This window comes from Peromyscus maniculatus, chromosome 4 (assembly GCF_049852395.1).
Source record: "Peromyscus maniculatus bairdii isolate BWxNUB_F1_BW_parent chromosome 4, HU_Pman_BW_mat_3.1, whole genome shotgun sequence".
NCBI lineage: Eukaryota > Metazoa > Chordata > Mammalia > Rodentia > Cricetidae > Peromyscus > Peromyscus maniculatus.
In genome coordinates this window covers 1,252,853-1,278,213 of record NC_134855.1, presented here as the reverse complement: position 1 = coordinate 1,278,213, position 25,361 = coordinate 1,252,853, and the positions used below count along the sequence as shown (strand labels likewise).

At 40.6% G+C, this 25,361-nt stretch overlaps 1 protein-coding gene across 3 annotated transcripts in view; it reads right to left on the bottom strand.

Annotated features, from left to right (window-relative positions):
* Nr6a1 (nuclear receptor subfamily 6 group A member 1) overlaps positions 1 to 23,439 on the bottom strand; it is a 204,643-nt gene extending 181,204 nt beyond the window's left edge. For 2 of the 3 annotated variants that reach the window (XM_006992516.4, XM_076568440.1), the window contains exon 1: positions 23,131 to 23,438. In XM_006992516.4, the coding sequence (XP_006992578.1) occupies positions 23,131 to 23,230 (100 nt within the window). In that variant the 5' untranslated portion in view covers positions 23,231 to 23,438. Of the gene's footprint in view, positions 1 to 23,130 lie in introns of all 3 variants that reach the window. The other variant, XM_006992517.4, reaches the window with a different exon arrangement.
* Between the last annotated feature and the right edge of the window lie 1,922 nt (positions 23,440 to 25,361).

The window sequence follows — 25,361 nt, the reverse complement described above, 5'->3', positions numbered from 1 at the left end:
ACTTGCTTCAACTGGCATTTGAGGTTGCAGTTCGGCTGCAGAGTCTGTTCTGTGGCCCTGATCAATCAGCCCCTCCCTTCCCCACTTCTTTTGTGTTGTCCTGCATTAAATCTTGACTTGTGGTAACCTCTTATGTCTGCTTGGGTCCACTGGGAGCTTCTAACTACAACTCAGACTGAGTCTGGTGTGGTGATGCATATCTTTAATCCTAGCACATAGGCATAGGCAGATGTGGGCCTGGTTTATTTAGCTGAGTTCCAAGACAGCCAGAACTATGTAAAGAGAGCCTAAATTCCCAATATTTTAATAGAGAGGGGGCCTGGACAGATGGTTCAGTGGTTGAGAACACTTGCTGCTCTTCGAGAAGACCCAGATTCAGTTCCCAGAACCCACATGGTTGCTTACAACCATCTGTAACTCCATTTCTAGGGAATCCAACCCCCTCTTCTGGCCTCTATAATAATTATCGTTGTCATCATCATCATCATCATCATCATCCAGGCTGGAAACCTTTTTGTGCACGTACAACAAACTTTTTAAACAAAGTTACAAAATTCTTCCCTTTGTATTTGAAGAAACTGTCAAAATACAAAATTAAATAAGAAAAATTGACAATAGGACATGCTTTTCTCTTAGTTATTCAGGAAACTTTAAAAATAAAATACACCATGAGGTGGTGCTGCAAGCCTTTAATCCCAGCACTAAGGAGGTAGAGGCAGGCAGATCTTCAGGTTTGAGGCCAGCCTGGTCTATATAATAAGTTCCAGGACATCCAGGCTATACAAAGAAACTCTGCCTCAAAAAATGAATGAATGAATGAATGAATGAATGAATGAATGAATAAGTTAAGCGCCTTGGAATCCCAGAATTCATACGGCAACTCACAACCATCCATATCCAATGCTTTCTTCTGGACTTCACAGGTACCAGACACATGTGGTACACAAACATACATATAGGCAAAAGGCCCATACATATTGACTAATAAGATTTTTAAAGATTTTTGATTTATTTAATGTATATGACTGTTTTGCCTGCATGTATGTCTATGCACCACTTATGTGCCTGGTGATAAAGGAGGGCAGGAGAGGATCCTCTGGGACTGGAGTTACAGGAAGTTATGAGCTACCATGGGGATGCTGGGAATCCAACCCCATCCTCTGCAAGAGCAGCCAGTGCTCTAAAGTGTTGAGCCATCTCTCCAGTCCCATCACAATAGTTTTTAAATCAAGTTAGAATCTAGATTCTAATCATGGTAGTTATATATCAGGTATCTATTTACTGTCTCTAACAAACTAATGTACCAAAATGGCAATTAAATTTATAGTAATTATAAATTACAAAACTGCAATGCTTTTTAATTACATTTTATATAAAAGTCACACTCAATGGCTGGGTGGTGGTGAGGCATGCCTTTAATCCTAGCATTTGAGAAGCAGAGGTGGAGGCAGAAAGATCTCTGTGAGTTCAAGGCCTACCTGATCTACAAGGAGTTTGTAGAACCTACAAACTACACAGTGAGTCTCTCTCTCTCTCAAAAAACCAAACAAACAACCTTCTCCAAATTCCCCCAACCATTTTGTTGTTTATTTTGGTTTTGGTTTGGTTTTTGTTTTTTGAAACAGGATTTCTCTGTGTAACCAACCCTAGCTGTCCTAGAATTCGCTCCACAGACTAGGCCTTGAATTCAGAGATCCACCTGCCTCTACCTACTGAGTGCTGGGATTAAAAGTGTGGCCCACCACACCCAGCCATACTCCCATTTCTAATACTAATTAGAAGTCAAATGAAGGTGTATGATTTCTTTCTAGTTACTTCAAGAAATACCTTATTAGGGATATAATTTTATATCTAACTTACAAAATTCAGTAAGCACTAAAAAAAAAAGTAGATGTTTTAAGAAAGATCTTAATTCCTCAAGATAAAATTCTATTTCACAGCAATTAAGTGAAAATCAAATCAGATAAACGCATCTAAAAACTTTCTCTATTTGGGAGCCTAAAATAATGCTCACAGATGGAGAAGAGTAAAGGCTGGAGAGGGAAGCGAGAGGAAAATGAGAGGAAGAAGAAAAGGAGGGAGATGCAGGCAGAGAGGCAGGTAAGACTGGTGCAAGTCCAAACACAGCTCCCCAGTACCACAGAGGACTCCTCTCAAAGAGCACATTTGTGTTCTGGATCAGTGTCAACCACAATGAGAAGACCACCAGAAGACTTTAGGTGGTACAAAAGACTATTTATTTATTTATTTATTTTTGGTTTTTTGAGACAGGGTTTCTCTGTGTAGTTTTGGTGCCTGTCCTAGATCTCACTCTGTAGACCAGGCTAGCCTCGAACTCACAGAGATCCGGCTGGCTCTGCCTCCCGAGTGCTGGGATTAAAGGCATCGCCACCACCACCCAGCAAGAGATAATTTTTAAATTTAAATTATTTTATTTTATATGTATGGGTACTTGCCTATATGTATGTCTGTGGATCACAAGTGTCTGGTGCCCCTGGAAGCCAAAGAAGGTATTAGAACCCCTAGAACTGGAGTTATAGACAGTTATGAGCCACCACATGAGTCTAGGAATGGATCCTAGGTCTTCTGGAAAAGCAGCCAATGCTCTTACCCAATGAGCCATCTCTCCAACCTTGAGGACACATTTTAAAATGGGTATTACCTTTTCAATTCTCTTTTAATCTTTCTGATGACATCAAAAGAAGAAATTCAGTTTGGTCTTGTGCTGCCTCTCTAATACTAATCACCCTTTAAAGGTCTACTCAGAGATTTTGGTAAGCAACTTGCCATGACTAGAATTTATTTAACACAATTTTGTTTTTATTAAATTTAATTTTAGTGTTCTATATTTTGGCAAATAACTTTTAGGATGGCACAAGTTCTCCTTAAAAATTTATGGTAGCTAGGCATAGCATGCTTTGGTCGCAGCACTCAGGCAGCAGAGGTAGGCTGTTGTGAGACATCTGATTACACTGTGTAAAGATATGTCACTATGATTGATTGATTTAATAAAAAGCTAAATAGCCAGTTGTTAGTCGGGGAGAACTGGCAGGACTTCTGGGCAAAGAGAGAAACTGGGATAAATCTAGGTGGGCAGAGATGCCAGGAGCGGCAGAACAAGTTGGAGGTATAGAATGAAAGACAGGTAAAAAGTCATGTGGCAACCAAAAAAAAAAAAAAAAAAAAAAAAAAAAAGCCGGGCGTTGGTGGCGCACGCCTTTAATCCCAGCACTCGGGAGGCGGAGGCAGGCGGATCTCTGTGAGTTCGAGGCCAGCCTGGGCTACCAAGTGAGCTCCAGGAAAGGCGCAAAGCTACACAGAGAAACCCTGTCTTGAAAAACCAAAAAAAAAAAAAAAAAAAAAAAGTCATGTGGCAGGGTTGGGGATTTAGCTCAGTGGTAGAACGATTGCCTAGCAAGCACAAGGCCCTGGGTTCGGTCCTCAGCTCTGGGGAAAAAAAAAAGTCATGTGGCAGAACATAGATTTTAAAATGTGGATTAATTTAAGATATAAGAGTTAGTTGGAGCCCGGTGGTGGCCCACGTCTTTAATCCCAGCACTTGGGAGGCAGAGGCAGGCAGATCTCTGTGAGTTCCAGGCCAGCATGATCTACAGAGTTAGTTCCAGGACAGCCAAGGCTACACAGAGAAACCCTGTCTCCAAAACAAAACAAAACAAAAAGCTAGTTGGGGAAAAGCCTAAGCTATATAGGCCAAGCTTTGATAATTAATAAGAAGTCTCCATGTCATTATTTGGGAGCTTGCTGGTGGGACAGAGAAAACCAGTGGGCAGATCTCTGTGAGTTTGAAGCCAACCTGTCTCATACTGAGTTCTAAGCAAGCAGGAACTTATCTTAATAAAAGTTTTGGGTTGCACAGTATAGAGAACCAACTCTCAAAGGTTGTCCTCTGACCTCCACACAAATACTGTGGCATGAACTCATACATGCACATACACACATAATAAATAGATAAATGCAAGCTGGAGAGATGGGTTAAGAGACCGACTGCTCTCTTCCAGAGGACCTAGGTTCAACTCCCAGCACCCATATGGCAACTCACAACTGTCTATAACTCCAGTTTCAGGGGACCCCATACCCTTACACAGGCATACAGAGACAAAACACCAATGCACATAAAAATAAAATTAAATAATAATAAAGAGAAAATAGATGAATGTAAAAAAAGTTGTAGTTTTCAAACACTACTCAATATTTAAAATATTAGAAGAGCCGGGCGGTGGTGGTGCACGCCTTTAATCCCAGCACTCAGGAGGCAGAGGCAGGCGGATATCTGTGAGTTCGAGGCCAGCTTGGTCTACCAAGTGAGTTCCAGGAAAGGCGCAAAGCTACACAGAGAAACCCTGTCTCGAAAAGCCAAAAAAAAAAAAAAAAAAAAAATTACAAGAATATATTACACAATTTTAAAAATTATGATACTGATACAAGAAAGACTTAAGTTTGGAAAAATACTGGCTTAGAGGACATGCTTGTTATGCAGAATTCAATCAATCTCCCAGAACTGGGAGGGGGACTGATATACTGAAATAGTTGTATGAGAAATGTTAAGTTATTTTCAACTCTAAGTCTCAGTTCACTCATCTATAATATGGGCTTGTATCATCTTTCAAAGGAAAATGTAGAAAGAATTACATGAGCTAATAATGTAGCCCAATGCCTGTTTCTCAGTATCCAACACCTTCACATTCCTTCACTTTATTAAAGATATGGTCACAAAGCACTTACAGAGAACTCCAAGGAAAAGCTTTGAGTGGGGCTAGTAAAGCCTGGTTTTCTGTATATTAAAGGAAGAAGCATGCGCTTTAATTGAACCTCCAGGGACCTTGCTTTGCTGCTAAAGCTGTAGTCTAATCTCCTAAGACTCATAATTCTAGTTACACACAAGTGACTGGGAATAAAGTGTTACAGAAAAAGTGATATATACCTTAAATCATGGAGAAATCTGGTCCCAAAGGGTTGGGTAGGAAGGAAGGGCAATTCTACAGCAGAAGTCCAAGCTAGAAGATACTTTAGGGCTGGAGATTCTGCAGTGGACAAGGGCATTTGCCCCCAGACTCTCAGGAATCACATAGTGGAAGGAGAGATTGTCTCCATAAGTTGTCCTCCAACTTCCACACACATGCCCTGGCACCAAACACACATACATACAAACACTCTCTCGCTCTCTCTTTAAGCATTTCATTTGGGCAAATTCTTTTTTTATTTGTTTTGTTTTTCAAGACAGGGTTTCTCTGTGTAGCTTTGTGCCTTTCCTGGAACTCGCTTTGGAGACCAGGCTGTCCTCAAACTCAGAGCTCTGCCTGCCTCTGCCTCCCCGAGTGCTGAGATTAAAGGCATGAGTCACCCACAGCCAGGCTCTTTTTTTTTTTTTTAAAGATTTATTTTATATAGAGAGAGTTCTGCCTGCAGGCCAAAAGAGGACACCAGATCCCATTATAGATGGTTGTAAGCCATCATGTGGTTGCTGGGAATTGAACTCAGGACCTTTGCAAGAGCAATCAGTGGCAGCAATTAACTCTGCAGCTCACACATTGAGCCTGTATGATAATGAGTATTCAGAGGCAGGTAATGCCTGGGGGGCACTCACCAACCTAAGACAGAGCGCCTGTGTGGCCTGGGCAGGCGTCATGTCCCAGGCAACCTAAATCAGAAGCTCATTTTCTAGTAAAAGGGGGACCTGTAGGGCCCTGGCCCCGTTTTGAGTAACTGTTGCCTTGCTTGCTGACCTTGACCTTGATATCCTCACTATGCTAATTCCCTCCTGGGTTCCACCCTCCTGAATGCTTAAGGGAAGTTCCTTGTCTATGTATCCTGCATAATGGGCATTAACAGCTTAGATGCAAGATTGAAAACATGATAGCGAACTTCTGCCCTCTGGGGTTCTCCCATTGTGCTGTAAGCCTGTATTTAAGACCTCCTCCCTCCTTCAATAAACGGCATTTGGAAAAAAAAAAAAAAAAAAAAAAAAGAGCAATCAGTGCTCTTATCCTCTGAGCTATCCCTCCAGTCCCTCATTTGGGGCAAATTCAGTAAGAGTCTAGAGCAGTGGTTCTTAACTTTCCTAATGCTGTGACCCTTTTAATACAGTTCCTCATGTTGTGGTGGCCCCCAACCATAAAATTGTTTTCGTTACTACTTTATAACTAAATTTTGTTACTGTTATGAATCATAATGTAAATATCCATGTTTTCTGATGGTCTTAGGCGACCCCCCCGTGAAAGGGTCATCAGACCCACAGAGCAGAATAGGTTCAGAATTGCTAGTCATCACCTGCTACTGTATTAGAGCCCACAGATAAGAAAACCCTTGTGGGGAGTTGAACCTCGAGTAGAAGTACTTGAAGAAAACATGAAAAAAAGAGTGAGAAAGGAAGAATATAAAAGAGGAGGGGAACAGGAGAGGAGAGAAAAGGGAAGGGGAAGAGACAAAAAGAACACTGGGTACTTTGTGTGTGTGTGTGTGTGTGTGTGTGTATGTACGTATGTGTGTATATATATATGTATGTATATATAGCTTCATTTCTCCCAAATCCATCCACGAGGTAATTCCAAGCTAATTCATCTCCAGACAGCCAATTTCTAGATTTACCTGTTTATAACAATTCTCACTCATGGGGTAATTTACCTGCCTTTTCAGGATTTCTGACAAGTTTAAAATCAAACATTAAGGTAACAGTATTTTCAAGAATGTTCAATTTGCTGGAGAGAACTGGGACAGAGAGGCCTCCACTGGAGAATAGATATAACCAGGTTTTGCTACAGAAAAATGAGAAACCAGGAGGGAAAAATGGGGAAAGGAATATCACAGAAGAGCAATTAAAGAGATTAACAACTGTAAACTCTACAAAGCAGATCCAGCCAATGCTGTGGGATGTTAATGTATGTCCTGTGGGAGCCCTTCTTGGGTTCCTTGTGGCGTTACCCAGCAGGTTTGCATAGAGGATGATTAGGACCATGGGCCTGAGTGCAGGTGTCTGAGATGGTCTGCACTTGGCTGTACTGGGGGATGGTCTGTATGTCAAGTTGCTCTGATTGGTCAATAAATAAAACCTGATTGGTCGTGGCTGGAGGTATGGGCGGGACTAACAGAGAGGAGAGATAAAAGAGCAGGAAGGCAGAAGGAGAGGCCGCCAGCCACCCGCCAGGACAAGCAGCATATGAAGATGCTGGTGAGCCACGAGCCACGTGGCAAGGTATAGATTTATAGAAATGCGTTACTTTAAGATATAGGAACAGTTAACAGGAGGCCTGCCGCGGCCATACAGTTTGTAAGCAATATAAGTCTCTGTGTTTGCTTGGTTGGGTCTGAGCGGCTGTGGGACTGGCGCTGAGCGGCTGTGGGACTGGCGAGTGACAGAGATTTGTCCTGACTGTGGGCAAGGCAGGAAAACTCTAGCTACAAGCCAACTGACTAATGAACCAGATATAAATAAATTGGACATGTGGCAAACTGGTTTTCAGCAGGCTGGATTTCAGTGAACTGGTCTCCTTAACTATCATGTTAACTTTAATTACAGATTGTGATGGCTATTGTTGGTTGTCAACTTGATTATATCTGGAATTAACTAAAATCAAAAAGTGGAAGGCACACCACAGTGAGGGATTTTTCCTTAATGTGAAGTAGGAAGATCCCACTTTTTTTTTGTTTTGTTTTTCAAGACAGTGCTTCTTTGTGGAGCCTTGGCTGTCCTGGAACTAGCTCCGTAGATCAGACTGGCCTCGAACTCCCACAGATCCGCTTGCCTCTGCCTCCCAGGTGCTGGGATTAAAGACATGTGCCACCACTGCCTAGAAAATCTACTTCTAATCCAGATCTTGAGGCAGGAAGATACACCTTTAGTCTGGGCCATAGCTTCTGTTGGAAGCCTATATAAGAACACAGATGAAGGAAGCTTTTGTTCTTTGCCTGTTTGCTCTGGCCTTCGTAGCAAGTTCATTCCTTCACTTGCATCAGAGCCTACTTCATGATTCCAGTGTCTACTAAAGACATCCAGCCTCCTAAACTGAGCAATTACTGGATTCTTGGACTTTCTGTTCATAATCAGCCATTACTGGATTAGGTAGACTGCAGACTGTAAATCATTTTATATATAAAAATTCACTTTGTAAGTTCTATTACTCTAGAGAACCCAGACTAAAACACAGATAAAAAAAAAAATTAACAGAGAATAGCATTCCTAAAGTAAAAGGACTATACTCTTAATTTTACTGAATAATGCCACCCAACCTCTAAATAGCAGTTACAAATATCTGTAGGAATGAGCAGCTCTTATAGTTAAACACTTCAACAGTGAGGAAGGGGTAAAACTATTTCAGCAAACTGTTCTGCTAGGCCTGGTGGCATCTCTGAGTTAGAAGCCAAAGCTAGCTATGGGGATACATGCCTTTAATCCCAGTACTCAGGAGGCAGAGGCAGACGGATCTCTGTAAGTTTGAGACCAGCCTGGTCTACATAGTGAGTTCCAGGTCAGACAGGACTACATAGAGAGACCCTGTCTAAAGACCTTATTCGTAGACCTTAGGAAGTATGGGAGGGTGTGGATTGTGATGCAGGTTTCATACACATTAACAACATGCTCAGTCACTAGGCTTGCACATCACAGCTCCTGAAGCTTTGTAAATAGTAATGTTTACTTTATACTACAGAGCTCCTGCTCCTTCCTATGATATTTGAATAACTTCTAAATAGATATTTATTACTTCTAAAATGTGTTGAAATATTTCTTCTGATTTCCCACTGGATTAAAAAAAAAACTGATGTTAAAATGGCCGATCTTTTCAGCAAATCTGAATAGTACAAATTGACACTCGGTAAAACATCACCATACCTTAAACCCTTTTAAGTGCACATTTTAAATGTTCAACAAGTAAATGACATTTCTGTAGTCTATTTTGAGCTTCTCTTGAACATAAGAATATCTTGCCGGGCGGTGGTGGTGGCCGCCTTTAATCCCAGCACTCGGGAGGCAGAGCCAGGTGGATCTCTGTGAGTTCGAGGCAAGCCTGGGCTACCAAGTGAGTAAGCTACAGAGAAACCCTGTCTCAAAAAACCAAAAAAAAAAAGAGTATCTCTTAGCAATTATTTCAGTGTATACCTAGGGCTACAATAATTAATGTTGCAGCAAACCGAAGAGGTTCTACCTAATCTCTTTTGAAATCAACAAAAGCTATAAAATTAACTGGACAGCTTTTATAGTTCACTTAGGTTCAAGGTTGTTTCAAGGCTTTTAATTATCAAACAAGATTTTTAAAGAGCAAACACCCACTCCATACAGCCGAGGGAAAGAGCAGATGGCTTATTCACTTTCTTATTAGAAAAGTGGTATAAAAATTTTTTTTAAACTATTGGCAAACTTCAAGTGCTGCTGACTAGTAACAGGCGTAAAAAAGCAAATATCACTTTCAACCAATAAAAACTTTAAAAACGTGACTACAAGACTCCTTGACTTTAATTTTATCTCTGATTTAAAAATTACAGATAACTAGGATCTTAAAATGTTTCTATTTCCATTGGATTTCCATAAAAATTTCTGAGTGTGCCAGGCATAGTGGCACATCCCTTTAATCCCAGCACTTAGGAGGCAGAGGTGGATCTCCGAGTTTGAAGCCAGCCTGGTTTATGTAGAGACACCCTGTCTCAAAACAAAAATAAACAAAAAAGGTTGTGAATACCTTTCAAATTATTTTGAGATAATTTAGGTCCTCTCACCATAAAACTCCAGGCAGGATCAGCAAGCTATTCAGCAACCTACAAAAAAAAAATGCTCATTTCTAAAGAAACTCATTTTAATTTTCCCTCCACGTGCCTAAATTTTCAATCCCACTCAACTGTAGGTCTCAAAACATGCTGAGGATCCTGTGGAAGCTGATATATCTGTATTCAAATACAAACTAGAAAAGTGTCTGTCATCCATTCAACAAGGATCCTGAGAAGAAAGGTGTGCAAGCACTACTCTATTCATGATGGAAACACTGGGGTGGGAGTTGGAGACGAGATGAAGGAGAAAACTACTGCTAGAATCTCAAAAATTCAAAAAGAGAAAGGGCTGGGAAATAAATGGCTCAGTAGAGAGAGCATTTGCCATGCGTATGTAAAAACCAAAATTCAGAACACAATACCCAAGGCCAGCCAGTCTGTAATCCCAGCTGGCTAGTTAAGACTAAATCTCTGAATAAAAGACCCTGCTTCAGTAAATAAAGTGGAGATTTACTTAGGAGTCAACCTCTGACCTTCAGGTACACACCTGCACTATACACATACAAACATGCATGCATAACTCTTCCTCGCCCTCAAGGGGAAAAAAAATTGTGTGTGTGTGTGTGTGTGTGTGTGTGTATTTGTATATACATATATAAAGTTTGTATATATATAAAGTATTAGAAATTATTTCATCTGTCAAAAAATAAAAATAAGAACAAAGCAAATAACCTACCAATGTCTCAATGCTATCTGCAGCAAAAGTAGTTCTTTTTAAAGAATTAGTACTGCAGCACTAGTTAGCATAGGTACCTCAGAATAAATTCAGTCACATTACTGGTGAAGAACAATGAGGTCAATCTTCCTAATTACAGAATGGACTTCAATTAAAATCCAAGATAGAAGAAAGTACAAGACAGTACAATAGGTGCTACTGTTTTAAGAGTAAAAATTATTAACTATCTAAATATCATACAGCCAGAAAAAGTTTCAAATAAACTCATACTGAATGAATGACATTTATAACATAAAGAAAGAAAAATAAAACAAAAAGCAGAAGAGTTTTTACCATTTGGTCACAAAATTAGGAAGAAAAAAAAACCTAGAACTTGAAGAAAAAGTAACAGTTGCTTGGAAGTAGGATTACTAGCAATTCTCTGTAGTTTCGACAGTAACTATGTATTTTCAACCTTTAAAACAGCAAATTGTTAAGGAGCTCATGCCTAAAAAAAACAAAATGGGGGCCAGTATTTCAAGTTCAGAAATCACTAAAACCTAAATACAAGCTACCAGAGGCCTCCCACTTGTATTTATATGCAAGCATTTCAAACTGCTGCTCCCCAAAATATGCCCCATAGACATTTTCAAAACTAGGTTTTTCTCTAGCCAGAAGTCTGAGAATAAATTTACAATACTTTACAAGTTACCCATTCTAAGTTTTTAATTAATGGAAATGTTGTGTGAAAAGCAAATTTACATGGAATATTTTTGAAAAGGCTCACAGCAGACAGAACATTTTATCTTCAAATGTTAAATGAACTTTATCACAGTAGTATTTTCAGTGATTCACATAATCAATTGAATCCTGAATATCACACAGCCCAACCACCTTTGGGATTTAATTTATCAGCAAGAAAAGGAATATTTGGGGGTGTAAAACAATTGTACTTTCCCACATTAGGTGATCATTAAGCGCTCTACTCTAAAGGCTGATTGGCTTCCTGGTGCCAGTAAAATGATTGATGAGTATTTCAAATGCAGCTCTGGGCTGCACGCCCCCTCCGCCCCTCCCCCATGCACTGCCGCCTCTTTCCTGCTGGGTTCCCCTTTCACAGTTCTGAAGCATTTAAGGTTTCCCTTCTGTTTTGCAAGTTTCTTTAATTGAATCGATGTCCTCAAATGTTCAGAAGATGGCACTCTTCTCAGTATGAGCTTTACAGGGAAAATCCCTTTAAAAGTAATGAGGGAAAATTCTGAAATAAACTATGGACTTGATTGAGTGAATGAAACAAAAGCAAGTGTGGCAGAAACAGGTTACAAATGGAAAGAAAAGTAATCCTATTAAAAAACAAACAAACTTAAATTTCTCTCAAATTTACACTCACTACAAATTATTCTAACATTATTGCTTTAATTGTAAACAGAAAGTTGACTTACAAATGAATTTACACGTAAATCACATGACTGTGCAGACTTTATAGAAACCAGGTCTTCTAATACAAAAAAAGAGACAAAGTGAACGTAAAAATGATTGAATAGTATCTGAAATCCAATCCTCTGAGACTCTGGGATGTGGGGACCAAAAGTTTATGTGAGGACTTGATTTATGCAGAGGTTCCTAAATTTCAGTTTCCTGTTCTACCCAATTCATTCCCACCAAAAAGCTGGAAAATCATTCCCGGGATTAGTGAATTAGTCTCATTTTATAGGTGTTCCCATAGAGACACACATACCTTTGAGACAGAGCAAGAATCACAACCCAAGCATAAACTACTTCCTGGGCCTCTCATACCACCTTGGATGTGGCTGGTCTTCTCTGGAGTCATTTTCCTGCTCACTTAAAATACACTGCTATCAAAATCTATGACCCACAGTGCCTATCATTTTTCAAACTATTTTTCTGTTTTCTAGGAAATCACCCTCTGTGTTCTACAAGCTTTTATATTTTCATTTGCAAAGGTCCAGATCCCTTGCACTGCATCTCCATTTTCATATAACCAGCTTTTGCGTAGCAGAAATGAAAAAGGTAGTAGGACAGAGGCCACCTTTCCTTCTCAAATTCAGTCAAGCAAACAGTCAGAAGCTAATGGCCATTTCACCTTAATCTGGGATATCTAGTCTTTTTTTTAATTATAAGGAGCACCAAATTTCTAAATAGAAATTTTGTTCTAAGTTTCAGGAGGGCTCATTGAACTTTGGATTTAGCTTCAATACACTTATTAAAACACTGCTGACCCAAAATTTCTCAATTTCCTTCTCTTCTATTTTGTAGACTGTTTCTAACTACCAGCAAAGGACTGACAACAGCAAAAGATTGAGATTTCCAACCAATTTTTCTTTCATTCATGAAACAGCAATTTCATGTATGTTGTACAGAAACATCTGCATTTCAAAACCCCTTTTTTCCTGAGTGCTCACCCCTCTGATTAAGCAGGAATTCTTCCTTTAGTGGCAACATTATCTTCTAGTCAATCACTTAAGAAAAAAAGTTGCTTGCAACTCAGAGTGGATCTTTGTGACTCATCTATAGGAGCTAGACTCTGGGCTTTCTCAACAAATATAAGTAGCCTGCATTCTCAGCTGTCTGTTTTGGGGTAAACATTTGCTTGGTATGAAACCTGGGCACAACAGGTACTTCACAGACCTTGTCCCTAATCCTAATATACCATCAGGCAATTTCAGAGTCATTAGAATATATTAGGAGAAAGGGATATTCAACCTAAAAAAAAAAAATAAATTAGTACTGTTACTGTGAAATGGAGTGGGGGCTTAATCTCTGTGCACTTCAGAGTTGGTTTTTCTTTTTTTCTTTTTTAACAATTACTGTGATTGTACATGGGCATGTTTGTGGACATCAGAGGACCAGCTGCAGGAACAGCTTCCAGGGTCCTCTGTCTTGGAAGGCAAGATGAGCTATCTCCCTAGGCTCAGGCCTCAGTTTCTAACTCTGTAGAACAGGACTAACAGAGCTTGTAGCTCACCGGGTTATAAGGATAAAGTAAGTTAATATATAGAAGTGGCTTAAAATAGTATATAAACACTACAAGTTAGCTGCTATTAAAGGGCAATACTGAAATTCAGAGAAGAGACAAGACAAAGTTACATAGCAAGGATCTTTACTGAGTTACACTCCAGTCCAGAGTTTCTCAACCTATAAGTCACAACCCCTCTGAGGCTCGAACAACCTTTACACACAGGGGTCACCTAAGACCACCAGAAAACACAAATATCTACATTATGATTCATAACAGTAGCAAACTGTTATGAAGTAGCGATGAAAATAATTTTATGGTTGGGGTCACCATAACATAAGGACTGTATCAAAGGGTTGCAGTGTTAGGAAGGTTGAACACCACCGCTCCAGTCCCTGCTCTTGCCTCTCACACCATTTAACCAAAATCCTTCCATCCCGGCTGGTACAACTAGCAGCAGTTCCAAAAAAACAAAGCCCTCTAAATGGATGTCAGTAGGGGGCTCCCCCAGGTGGTTTATTATCCCGTTGAAAGGGCATCTTGGTAGAAGGACTAAAAGGACCTCAGATTTAAAGGGTACAGTATCAACAGGGAGGAACAAAAAAAAAAAAAAAACAAAAACAAAAACAGGCTTCAACAACTGACTAAAAAATTTGTTTAAAGACTTCACCAGGAAAAAAAAAAAAAAAAAAGACCTCACCAGAAACATAAAAACCAGGCATTAAAATAAAAGATAAGCTTATAATTTCCTTATAATTAAACTGTAAATTTCATGGGACATGTTTGTAATGGATGTGAACTCTCAAACCCCGAGATAATAACAGAGCTCTTAGGACAGAACCTCAAATACTTAAATGACCTTTCCTCACCCACTCAAACTAGGTTCTGATGCAGTAACTCCAACATCATTATGTGACATTCCTTCAGCCAACAAGCTCTACAGAATGAGTTCTAGCTAACAGCTACCCAAGGATAAGGAGTAACCCCCCCCCTTTTTTTTTCCGAAGCCAGGGTTTTCTCTATGTAGCACTAGCTGGCTTTGAACTGAAAGAAATCCACCTGCTTCTGCCTCTTGAGTGCTGGGATTAAAGGCATGTGCCACCATCTCTAACTTTAGCATAGTAACTGACTTACACTAAAATGTTATTCATTCACACTAAGAAAGGGTATTCCTAGGCCACAGAAGGATATGCTTCTAGCCACACTTCATTACTATCTCAGTGAAAACCAAGTTAAAAGCAAACCAATCTACAAAATAGCTTTGCTAAATCACAACTTTAAAAAGAGCCCCTAAAGACAGATTTGCCTAAGGAAAGTAAATAAGACAAGCTCTTTGTTAAATTTTTATTTTGTTTTTAATTATGTGTATATGTCGGGGGCGGGTGTGTGTGTGTGTATGTGTGTGTGCAGGTGCCCATGGTCAGAAGAAACTTGAACCCCTGGTGCTGGAGTTACTGCTGAGCCATCTTACTAGCCCCATATGATTAGTTTTAATTGTCAAGTCTATCTATAACATTGGAAGAAAGGCTCAGTAAGGGATTACCTAGATCAAGTTGGTCTGTGGGCTCCCAAGCACACAGGTTATTCTTTTTTTAATGTGATTTGTATCTCTTATGAGTATGTTACATTTTTCTAGCAATGCATCATACTGTTTTGTTATTAGATTTGGCTGCACAATTGTAAGTATATACTTCCTGCAGAAAAATGGAGCTGTTGGAAAGCTGCTTCGAAATACAGCAGCCAAGCAATAGGCTTCATGTAGCGGTAACAGAAGGCTCACCAGAACTCAATGAGAACACTGTGACATACTTCATTTAGTTTCAAACAGAGAAAACAAAACGATATGTACTTGTTTCCAGTAAAAGAAGAATTATGGAAAGAAGAAGACTTATGGAAAGATAGAAAAGAATCTAAGTTAGGCATGAGAGTGATGCTTGGAGCTTGCCAGTATCTCAGTACCCAGGAACCTAAAAAAAGGAGATAGTGTTTGAAGGCACCCTAGGCTACATATAGCAAGACTGTCTTCAGAAAAAATGGAAAGGAGATGATTGGGGAAGACAGAGAAAGGGGAAGGAGAAAGGAGAAAAAAAAATAGCTAAGTAAGTACACTATAGTAATAGTGGTAAAGTCGCCATTTTCTTACAACATTAAGTACGTTCACTTATATCAGGGCTTTCCGGTATTTTAATCTGTATACTCTAAGAACCCTTTTTACACTCTGAAAAATTACTGGAGACCCCAAAGAGCTGGTATTATATGAATTTATCTATTGATACTTACCATACTAGAAAATAAACCTGAAATTTTTAAACTATTATTCACTTAAAAGTAACTAGTAACTCATTACATGTTATATATTAACAAGTACATTTCCGATAAAATATAAAATTGCAAGAATGATTGGCCAGGCAGTGGTGGCGCACGCCTTTAATCCCAGCACTTGGGAGGCAGAGGCAGGAGGATCTCAGTGAGTTCAAGGCCAGCCTGCTCTACAAAGTGAGTTCCAGGACAGCCAGGACTGTTACACAGAGAAACTCTGTCTTGAAAAAACAAAACAAAACAAAAAACTGCAAGAATGGCACCATTTTACAAAACTCTTCATTACCTAGCTTAACAACTAGATTCTCCCACTTAGGCAGAATATCTGGCTTCACAGGTTTATAACTGGAAAAAGAATAATGGCTTTTTAAAAGTGTGTATTTTTCTTTGATGTCATACCAAAATTCAGGAGATGGTAGTTTCTCAAAGGTTAGTTTAAGGTAGAATCTAAAACCTTATCACTGGTCTAGGGATGTAGTTCAGTTGTAGAGTGATTGCCTAGCCAAGTACAAAAATGGCCCTGGTTCTAATCCCTAGAACCAAAAGTTGAAAACATATCAGTAAAATATGTACACTCAGGTACATTAAATTGCATTTTGAATAGATCTTTGACCCACATAGGACTTATTTTCTTGCAATAAAGTCTAACAATGACTCCTGTAATTCATAATCCTTCTGCTTCAACCTCCTGAGGGCTATCATGACAGATATCACCATGCCCAGCCAATTATTTTCAAATAACACACCTATACATGTCTTAGAAAATAATGTATCACTTAGTTAAATACATCCTCTAAATGATAAGCACACTTCATTATACAGTACCAAAAAAACATAGACTATCATCATCTATCTTCACCAGAAAGTTTTTAGTACTGAGAAGCTATAAAGTTCATAGCAGCAGGTCCAAGATTTTAAAAATCCTATTATGCCAGGTGGTGGCTCAGGCCTTTAATCCCAGCACCTGGGAAGCACAGACAAACTGATCTCTGAGTTTGAGGCCAACTTGGTCTACAGAGGGAGTTCCAGGACAGCTCGAGCTACACAGAGAAACCCTTGAAAAACACTAAGAGGATAAGACATAGTTAGTTTTGACCTGGAAAACATCCTGAAAAGATCTTAGGGAGCCCCAGAGGTCTGTGAACTACATTTTGAAAACCACTGGTTTAAATGCAAACTACATTTAAAGACTCAGTATTTTGGAAGAGATTAAGTCTAAAACAATTTAGTAATAAATGATCAAGAAATGATGAATGATGGAAAACACAATCCAAATGAGTACTGCCTCATTACTTTTTAACAGCATTATTTAGTATACATGAAAGTTATGCAGTGGTGTTCAGACCACATCTCTCGAATAAACTGTAGTAAGAATATTGTATCTGATCCAGTAGAATATACATTATTATCAAAAATAGTCAAACTGAATCTTTTAATTCCTTCAAGGTGATATGTAACAAGACTGAAATAAACACATGAATTAGAGGCTTTTAAATGAAAACTGGTGAAGCTAGTTCTCCACACTGAGCCAATCTCTCCTTTATTTTTTTTAATTTTATTCTAAGTTTTTCAAGACCGGGTTTCTCTGTGTAGCTTTGGTGCCTGTCCTGGAACTTGCTTTGTAGACCAGGGTGGCCTTGAACTCACGGAGATCTGCCTGTCTCTGTCTCTGCTGGGAATAAAGGCGTGTGCCACCAACGCCTGGCCTCTCTCCTTTACTTTGAAACAGATATTAATGAACTCTTTCCTAAATCTTTATCAGATTATGTCTCAAGGAAACAGGCAAAATATTGAGGGAAGTTCAACTATCTCTTTATCCAATTAGTCTTTTAGAAGAAAAATAAAGAACATGAAAATTTTAGCACTACAACAAAGAATTGGAAAAACAGAAAACACATTGAAAGACCTCTGAAATGCTTTTAGAGATCTAAAATTCCATGATTCTATCAAATAAAAGCAGTCGAAAATTAAGAAGCTGAGGAATTCCACACGGGGAACTTAATTGTATGTCTCTCCCTCAAAATTATCCTCAAATATATTTAATGAATAATTTGTTTTCAATGAAAATAGTAGTTCAAGCAACTGTAAGACACATTTGTCACTAACACACTGCAACCACAGATCCAATGTACTATAGCTTATTATTCTAACAATTCTTTTGATTACCATCACCAAATTAAAAAAAAAGTCTCACTTTGACAGCAGTGAGAAGTAGGTCAATACTCTGGCACACACCCATGCAATCTATCTCCAAATCAAATGCTAGGATTTGTTTTCGGGAGTACATCAAATGCTGCTGTCCAGGGAATTGGTTTTGGAAACATTACACCTGCCAGCTGACTTACCAACAGTGTCCATAGAATTGACAACAACTTAAAAGCAAAACTCAGTCTAGAAGACAGAAGAATACACTACTACTGCCATCTATGGTTTAGGGTTGAACAGCTTCTCTGCTGCAAACAAATTTAAGGATTCAGAGTTTGCAATTAGGATGCAAAGATATAATTTTTAAAGAAACTTTTCAAAGTTAATTCATAATACAACAAAATTATAGCATTTACTTGTATGAAACTTAAGAATTCATAATTTCTTAGTCTGGAACTATATAATGCCACAGAAAAACCACAAACTACCTCAAATAAAAATGTTTCCATTGCACAAAGGCTAATTTTCAAAAATCTTAAAACAAAACTTGTATTTTTAAGGGAATCTGGGCGTTTTCTCTTAGGCATAATAATAAATCCAGCTTGCTTACAACTTGATAAAAGTTTGAAGTTCAATTATTCCTATAAGAACAAAAATTTAAAACTACAAACAAAGCTCCATTTTCCCAACACTTTTTCTCTCAATTTGCTTTCTCAAATGACAACCATGATAGCATGGGGATCAAACGGTTCTAGAAGTGCAGCTGGGGTGGGGAAAGAAGCAATTCAGATCCCCACAGCCAGCTGAGGAATCCTTGTCCCTCCCAAGCTAAATCACTGTTAATTAGAACTGTTGAGTACAATAGAAAAGTCTTATTAAAATAATTTAAATAATTGTAGCCCACAGGAAACAAATCTGTTTTCTTCAGAAACTGCTCTAGAAAGGCCATAAGAATGGAATAAAATAAGCAAGAAATATTTCATTTAAATAAATTATACCTACTTGTTTCTAAACAATGGTTATCTCACAATGTTATGGGTTTGAGTGTTGTTTTTTTCCCTAATTCTCCATAACTTAAAATCTAACTATGCTGTAAACACTGGGAAACAGAAAGACTGGGGTTCATTTTATGAATATTGTACAGCAAAGTTACATCCAGAGATGTTTCTAAAATGTACAATTAAGATAAAGATGAAGCCAAAACTTCAGCTACAAAAACCTCAATAGCCAAAACAGAATTCCCTAGCTCTGTACCAAGCCACCTTGCAAACTTAATAATTCTGGCATCTCTGAATCCCACTTATCAAACAGAGACATCCATAAATGTTCAAGGAATTATCTAAACCAGAAAAACATTTAATGAGAAAAAAAAATTTTTTAATTTTTAATTTGACCTCAAGAATACAAAAGTTTTAAAGCAAACACTTTCCTTCACAACTTGCCTATTGTGTTCAGAGTATTATAAAAAATTGGTTGTATTACAGCACTACCCATGTGGGCATATTAGAAAGCTACCTGATGTTTAAGACTGCTTCCTTGTTGAAATGGAAGCTTCTTTATCTGCAGAAAGAGCTTTCTCTGATTCTGATGCCTTTTCATAAAGATGACTATAATATGGTTTTTACATACAAAATAAGTCATTTTCTTCTATTTAAGAGATATTTTACCAACTGTCCTAAAATTGTGTTATGACCTAGAATTTCTACCTTTGTCCCACAACCCCAGAGGACAAGAGGGATGAGAAATCAAGAAATACTGATATATATTCGTATAGTTTTGAAAATCTGCATTTTTTTCATTAGCTTCCCTTCTAACACCTTTCATGTACTTGTACAAGCATACAACTTCTGCACAAAATGTAAAATGAATTTCATATTAGTAAGCATGCTAGCCTCATACTCTGCAAGAATGAGGTGTTTTCAAGAATTTGGTGAAAAATACATTGGAAATGTGGTTATTTAACACCTCAGATTTCTCCTTAAGGAAATTAGAACATTCTCAGTTGATTCAGAATTAAGTTTTCAAGTCACAGAACTAAAAAGTTAAATTTGTGATGTAAAGTACTTGTTAATTTAAGAAATAAGCATTTGAAGCCGGGTGTGGTGGCGCACGCCTTTAGTCCCAGCACTAAGGAGGCCGAAGCAGACAGATCTCTGTGAGCTCGAGGTCAGCCTGGTCTACAACTCGTAGTTCCAGGACAGCCAGGGCTACACAGAGAAACCCTGTCTTGAAAAACCAAAAGAGAAAGAGAAAAAAAGAAGTAAGCATTTTGTTGGTAATGTGAGGGAACATCCATAGTACTTTAGCAAGCTCATTTTCTCCAAAGGATAATAATGGGAAATTGTGTTCATAATTCTTTTTAAAATGGCCTATAGTCTTTTTGCTTTAAATATTTAAAAAATCTATTCCTTCACTCTCTTGAAATAAAGTGAACAAATGCTCCCTCAAAGCATTCATCTCCCTTTGAAATCCCAAAAGGGAGCAATCACTACTACAACTAAATGAGTTTGTTTGTTATGAAAACCACAAGCAACAGCCGAAAATAGCAGAGTCAGCACAAGGAATTCCTGGAAGGGTGATGGTGCATCAAAAGGTTAGGTACTCTGTTCTGATGGAATCATAAAAACATCTGGAGGACTGTAAATTCAGCATCAATGGACTTTAATTCTTTTTTTTTTTTTTTTTTTTTTTTTAAAGCAAAGAGCCTTTATTTCAAGCTCCAGAGCTTTGGTCCCTCTGTCAGTTCAACACTGCAATGAGAGCTGAGCCTGGACTTTAATTCTTGACACAGACCGAAGGCCTCCTCTCTAGATAACGACTTCAGGAAAAATGAAAATGTCACCAAGATAAAAAGTTAAAGGAGGGTTGGGGATTTAGCTCAGTGGTAGAGCATTTGCCTAGCAAGCACAAGGCCCTGGGTTCGATACTCAGCTCAAAAAAAAAAAGTTAAAGGAGTGCTTTTCTCCTCAGAAATCAAACAATCTCATTTATCTTTGGAGAAAAATACTCATTAGGAAGAAAGAAAAAAAAAGTCCAGTATTTGAAAGGCAAACTTTATTTTATATTTTGAAAATTCTGAGCACTTTTTGGGTACTCATTAACATAAGCTATAAAAGACTACATATACAATGCTAATTTTTGCACTGAAAAACAGGCTATGCTACAAAAATTTCATATTTTCTTTTGAATCAATTAAGCAGCCAAAAGTTCACGTGTTTTCAACAAAAAGTATATATTTGTATCACTAACTTGGACTGGTGTGAAAATATTAGACATTTTTAAGCTTAACAGACTGTTCCTTAAGATTCTTTTAAATGGTTCTAATCAGCTGAGGAAAAGATGAGTATTAACAAGTAATAAGAATGAGATAAAATTGCCACTCAGTTCTTTAACTGTTCCAATGAATAATTAATAATAATTGCATTGTTCTCTGGCTTCCCTTACAATAATATTCTCAAGTCGAACTAAAAGTGATGGCTGCAATAAAATCTGTCATCTAATAGTAAGCACAGGTGGTAACAGAAACTATTATTTGCAAACAGGAAGGCATTACGGAAATACACTAACAGGGATATCCGATAGATCTGAAGATTGAATTTAAAAACCTGCATGGCAAATTTTAGGTCAAGAATTACAACATTCACAGGTTAATACCAAACCAAATCTCCGCATAAATTAACATTTAAAACGTCAAAAACTTAAAAAAAAAAAAAACATCTTTGTTCTTCTAAACACTGTTCCTTTCTACCCTAACTATATTCCTTCCTTCCCCTTTTGTGTCGTGGGATTTTATTGATCCCAAACATGTTCCCATTCAGAAATCAGTCCCCACCAGATGCCCGGACACCTAGATCACACACATCATACTCATCTTTAAAACTCAAAGAGTTTTTGAAAACATCACCATTTGATGACCATCATATCAAATTAACCAGGCCCTCTTCTAAACAGACTTTTCCTCTTAACTGGTTTTTAAAAAAAAAAAGAAAGAGAGAGAGAAAGAAAGAAACTGAAGATCTACTGAATTAACGATAAATGTTTGATGAATTAATAAACTTATGAAGAAGCAGTTCCAACTCAAGATTTCTCCTCTGTGGCTCCCCATTCATTCATTCCACAATGGAGCCTCGGTGACCTATTTTCGCTTGCTTTCCCCACACCTGCCAAGTCACTGTCCTGATTTGAGAAACTTCTTACTAAAGCAATTAATTTTTAGTGCCTCCTAACTGTCCCCGGTTTTGCATTCAATCCGAAATCTGTTACTTGTTAGACACTGTTCGGGTCCTAGATCTTCCAGAGAATTACGCGTTTATGGCGCAGAGAGGGGAGGAGGCAGGGATCTCTGAGAGCCTGCCCTTTATTCGGAAATGAGGAGATGTGAAAGGTGGAAGGCAGGGCAAATAAATAAATAAATCGGGTTTGCCGCGGGAGCGTTTGCCTGCCGCAACGAGCACCCTTTGTAATGCAGGCCTCCCGGGGCCATCGCCTTCGCTAATTGCTCCAGGGCGCTCTCCAAGTTCAAAAGTTCACCTTTTACGACCTCACAAAAGCTCCTTACACGTTACCAATAAAAACATTCCGCCACAAACACCGAGGGGAAAAATATCAAACAAAAACAAATAAAACACTGCCCGGGGGCGGGGGGAGACAACCCGGAGGAACCTGAGGACTGGGCCTGGACAAGGGGACACAAGCGGCCCGGCCAGGTGAGGAATTCTCAGCACCCCGGAAGAGCTAGGCTGAGCGGCGAGGGAAGCGTCCGGCGAACGCCGGGAAAAGGCAGGTGTCCCGAGTCCCGGCGTCCCGCTGGAGACCTGAGCCAGCAGCAGGGCGCAGCCTAGGAGAGGGGGCCTGAGGACAGGAGCGGGCATCGAGGTCCGAGGAGGGACACCATTCGGGGTCTGCGCGGAGGCGGAGGCTCGCCGGGCTGGGAGGAAGCGTGGGGCTTCCTGAGGAAAACGCCCCAGGATAGGTGCAGGGTGCCGAAGTGTGGCGTCTGCGAGCCCCCCAGGTGAAGGCACAGGGTGCTCCATAAACCAGGGCGCCCTGGGGGAGGAGCAAGGACTGGCGTCGAGGGGACAGGGACGGGGGGAGGGGTGGGTCCGCGCTGAGGGCACCCGGGACCCTGAGTAGAGAGTGCGAGCCCCGGGGTGGAGTCCACGCTGAGGGGCCGCCCGGCGGCCCGGAGCCAGAGTCGCCTGAGAGAAAGAGAGGGTCGCGGGCGCTGGGACCGCCGGGGCTCCGAAGGCCCTTCACCCACCGTTGCGCGGCGGCGGAGGGAGCGCGGCGGGCGGCTCCAGGAACCCCGCCGAGCCCCCGCCGCCTCCCCCTCCGCTAGGCGGCCGTTCGTCCCGCTCCATGCGGCGGCGCTCAGGGCCCCCGCAGGCTTCGCTGTTCCGCCATGACTCGCGCCCTAGTAGTCGTCGTCGTCGTCGTCCACCGGGGGGAGGGGGCTGTCAGGGGCCGGCAGGCTCCCGGCCGCCGCGCGCTCTGGGCCCCCGAGCCTCCCGGCTCCGCGCTCCTCCGCGCCGCGCCCCCTCAGCACTGGCCAGCTCCCTCCTCTGACGTCACGCGCCGCTGCCACGCGCATGCCCGCGGGGCGTGCTAGGAATTGTAGTCCGCCGGGCGCGGCTGGCCACACGGGTCTCTACCAATTGAAGGGGTGAAGTGAAAAGATACTGGCAGTCCTGAGGAGGGAGAACCAAACCATATCGTTATTCCGAACTCTAATAAAACTTGGTCTATAGAAGAAATGGTTATGTCACGGTCCTCTCTCTGTTGTAACTTGTCCGTATTCAGAGTTCTCTGCAATTCCGACTGCCTCCCCGCGCTAACGATGAGTCTTTCCAAGGAGGCGGATCCACCTGGAACCCTCAGAGCACGTGCAACCAAGCCCAGCCCTGTGGGGAAGGCCCCAGGGGGCGGGGTGTGTGGGTACTCGTGAGGACTCTCCTCCGCGGCCGCGGGACAAATTGGACCAGAGATTAAAGGACCCGAGTTTAACCTGGGGTGACTGCGTTCGTATGCAAATAGAATCTATACAACTCTGCTTTCCGGAGAAGTGTTTAAAGCCTTTTACCTCCGGGTGGGCGGGAAAGACTAAAGTTTCTCTTCCTCCTCTTTCATTGCCCGCACCCTGCCCATAGAACAGATGGGCAAACTAAGATCAGGGACATTGATGCCATCAAAGAAAACTTGAAACTCTTGACTACGGGTGTCTTAAAGAGCTGCTTTAAAAGTATCCCCTTTTCCGGCCTGTTCTTCCCACCTCTGCTCAGTTTACCTGTCTGAAAAATGGGAGCTGTAATAAGAACCGTGTCCAATGGTAAGATGCTAACACTCAGATACACACACGTCGCCTCCCTTTACCGAAGTGTCTACCAAACAAAATCCTGGATTTTCTCCCTTCCTACACCAGGGCACACCTCCCGCGGCCACCAGGTGGCGCGCGGCCACGGGCCTCAAGATCAGCTGTGGTGGCTGTTTTCAGTGTCGCCCCCCACCTCCCTTAGGAAAACACTATTGTAGTAGGGTTAGGGTTAGGGTTAGGAGCTATCTGTTCCCCTAGAAGACAAAGACCCCTACTGCTTTGTTTGCTTGTCCTCTGTTGGGTCATTCAGAGGTGTCTTCACTATGTCACCTCACTCTGCCCCCTCTACCTGGGCAGTTCTCTGGCAGTTCTGTGTCATTCCTTATTTAATTGTTTAAAAGTCTTTATCCTGGCATATACAATCTAGCCTGTTCCAATTCCTGCCCACATTGCTCCCCACACCTCTTCCCTCACCTGCTATTCAGGAGACTTTGCCACACCTTCCTGCATTTTCCAATACCTGTCCATTACCAGTATTAGTGAGCCTGGGTTTCATCCTGAACAGCCAGCTGCTGTTATGAGAGATTTACACAAATTATGTTATCTAGACCTCCCACACCTGCTCAACAAGGTATCCCTGTTATTGTTGCTCTCACATGCAAATGAAATGGCCCAGAAGTGATTGCTACTCAGTGGGTCAGAAAGCTGAAATACCACAGAGCAGTAGTGGCACACACCTTTAATCCCAGCACTCGAGGCAGAGGCAGGAGGATCTCTGTGAGTTTGAGGCCATCTTGATCTACAGAGGGAGTTCCAGAACAGCCAAGGCTACAGGAAGAAACCCTGTCTCAAAAAAAAAAAAAAAAGAAAAAGAAAAAAAGAAAAGAAAAGAGAAAGAAAGAAGAAAGCTGCAATACCCTTAGCCGCGACCACTGTAAACTCTTTAGATCCTGTTCCAATTCCTCAGTTGCACTTCCTTAATACCTCCCATCAAGGGACAACTAGGTCTCTGTGTTCCACATGGCCCTATCTGTCTAGGTGGACTGTAAGAAATGGTCTTGAAGTGGTTACTTCCTTGCCACTGTTTCTGAGCTCCCCAAGGCCAGGGAACTGTACTTTGCCTGCGGCAGGCCCCTGCAACAAAGGAGGTCCCTTAGTGTTGTGGGGAAGAAATCCTTCTT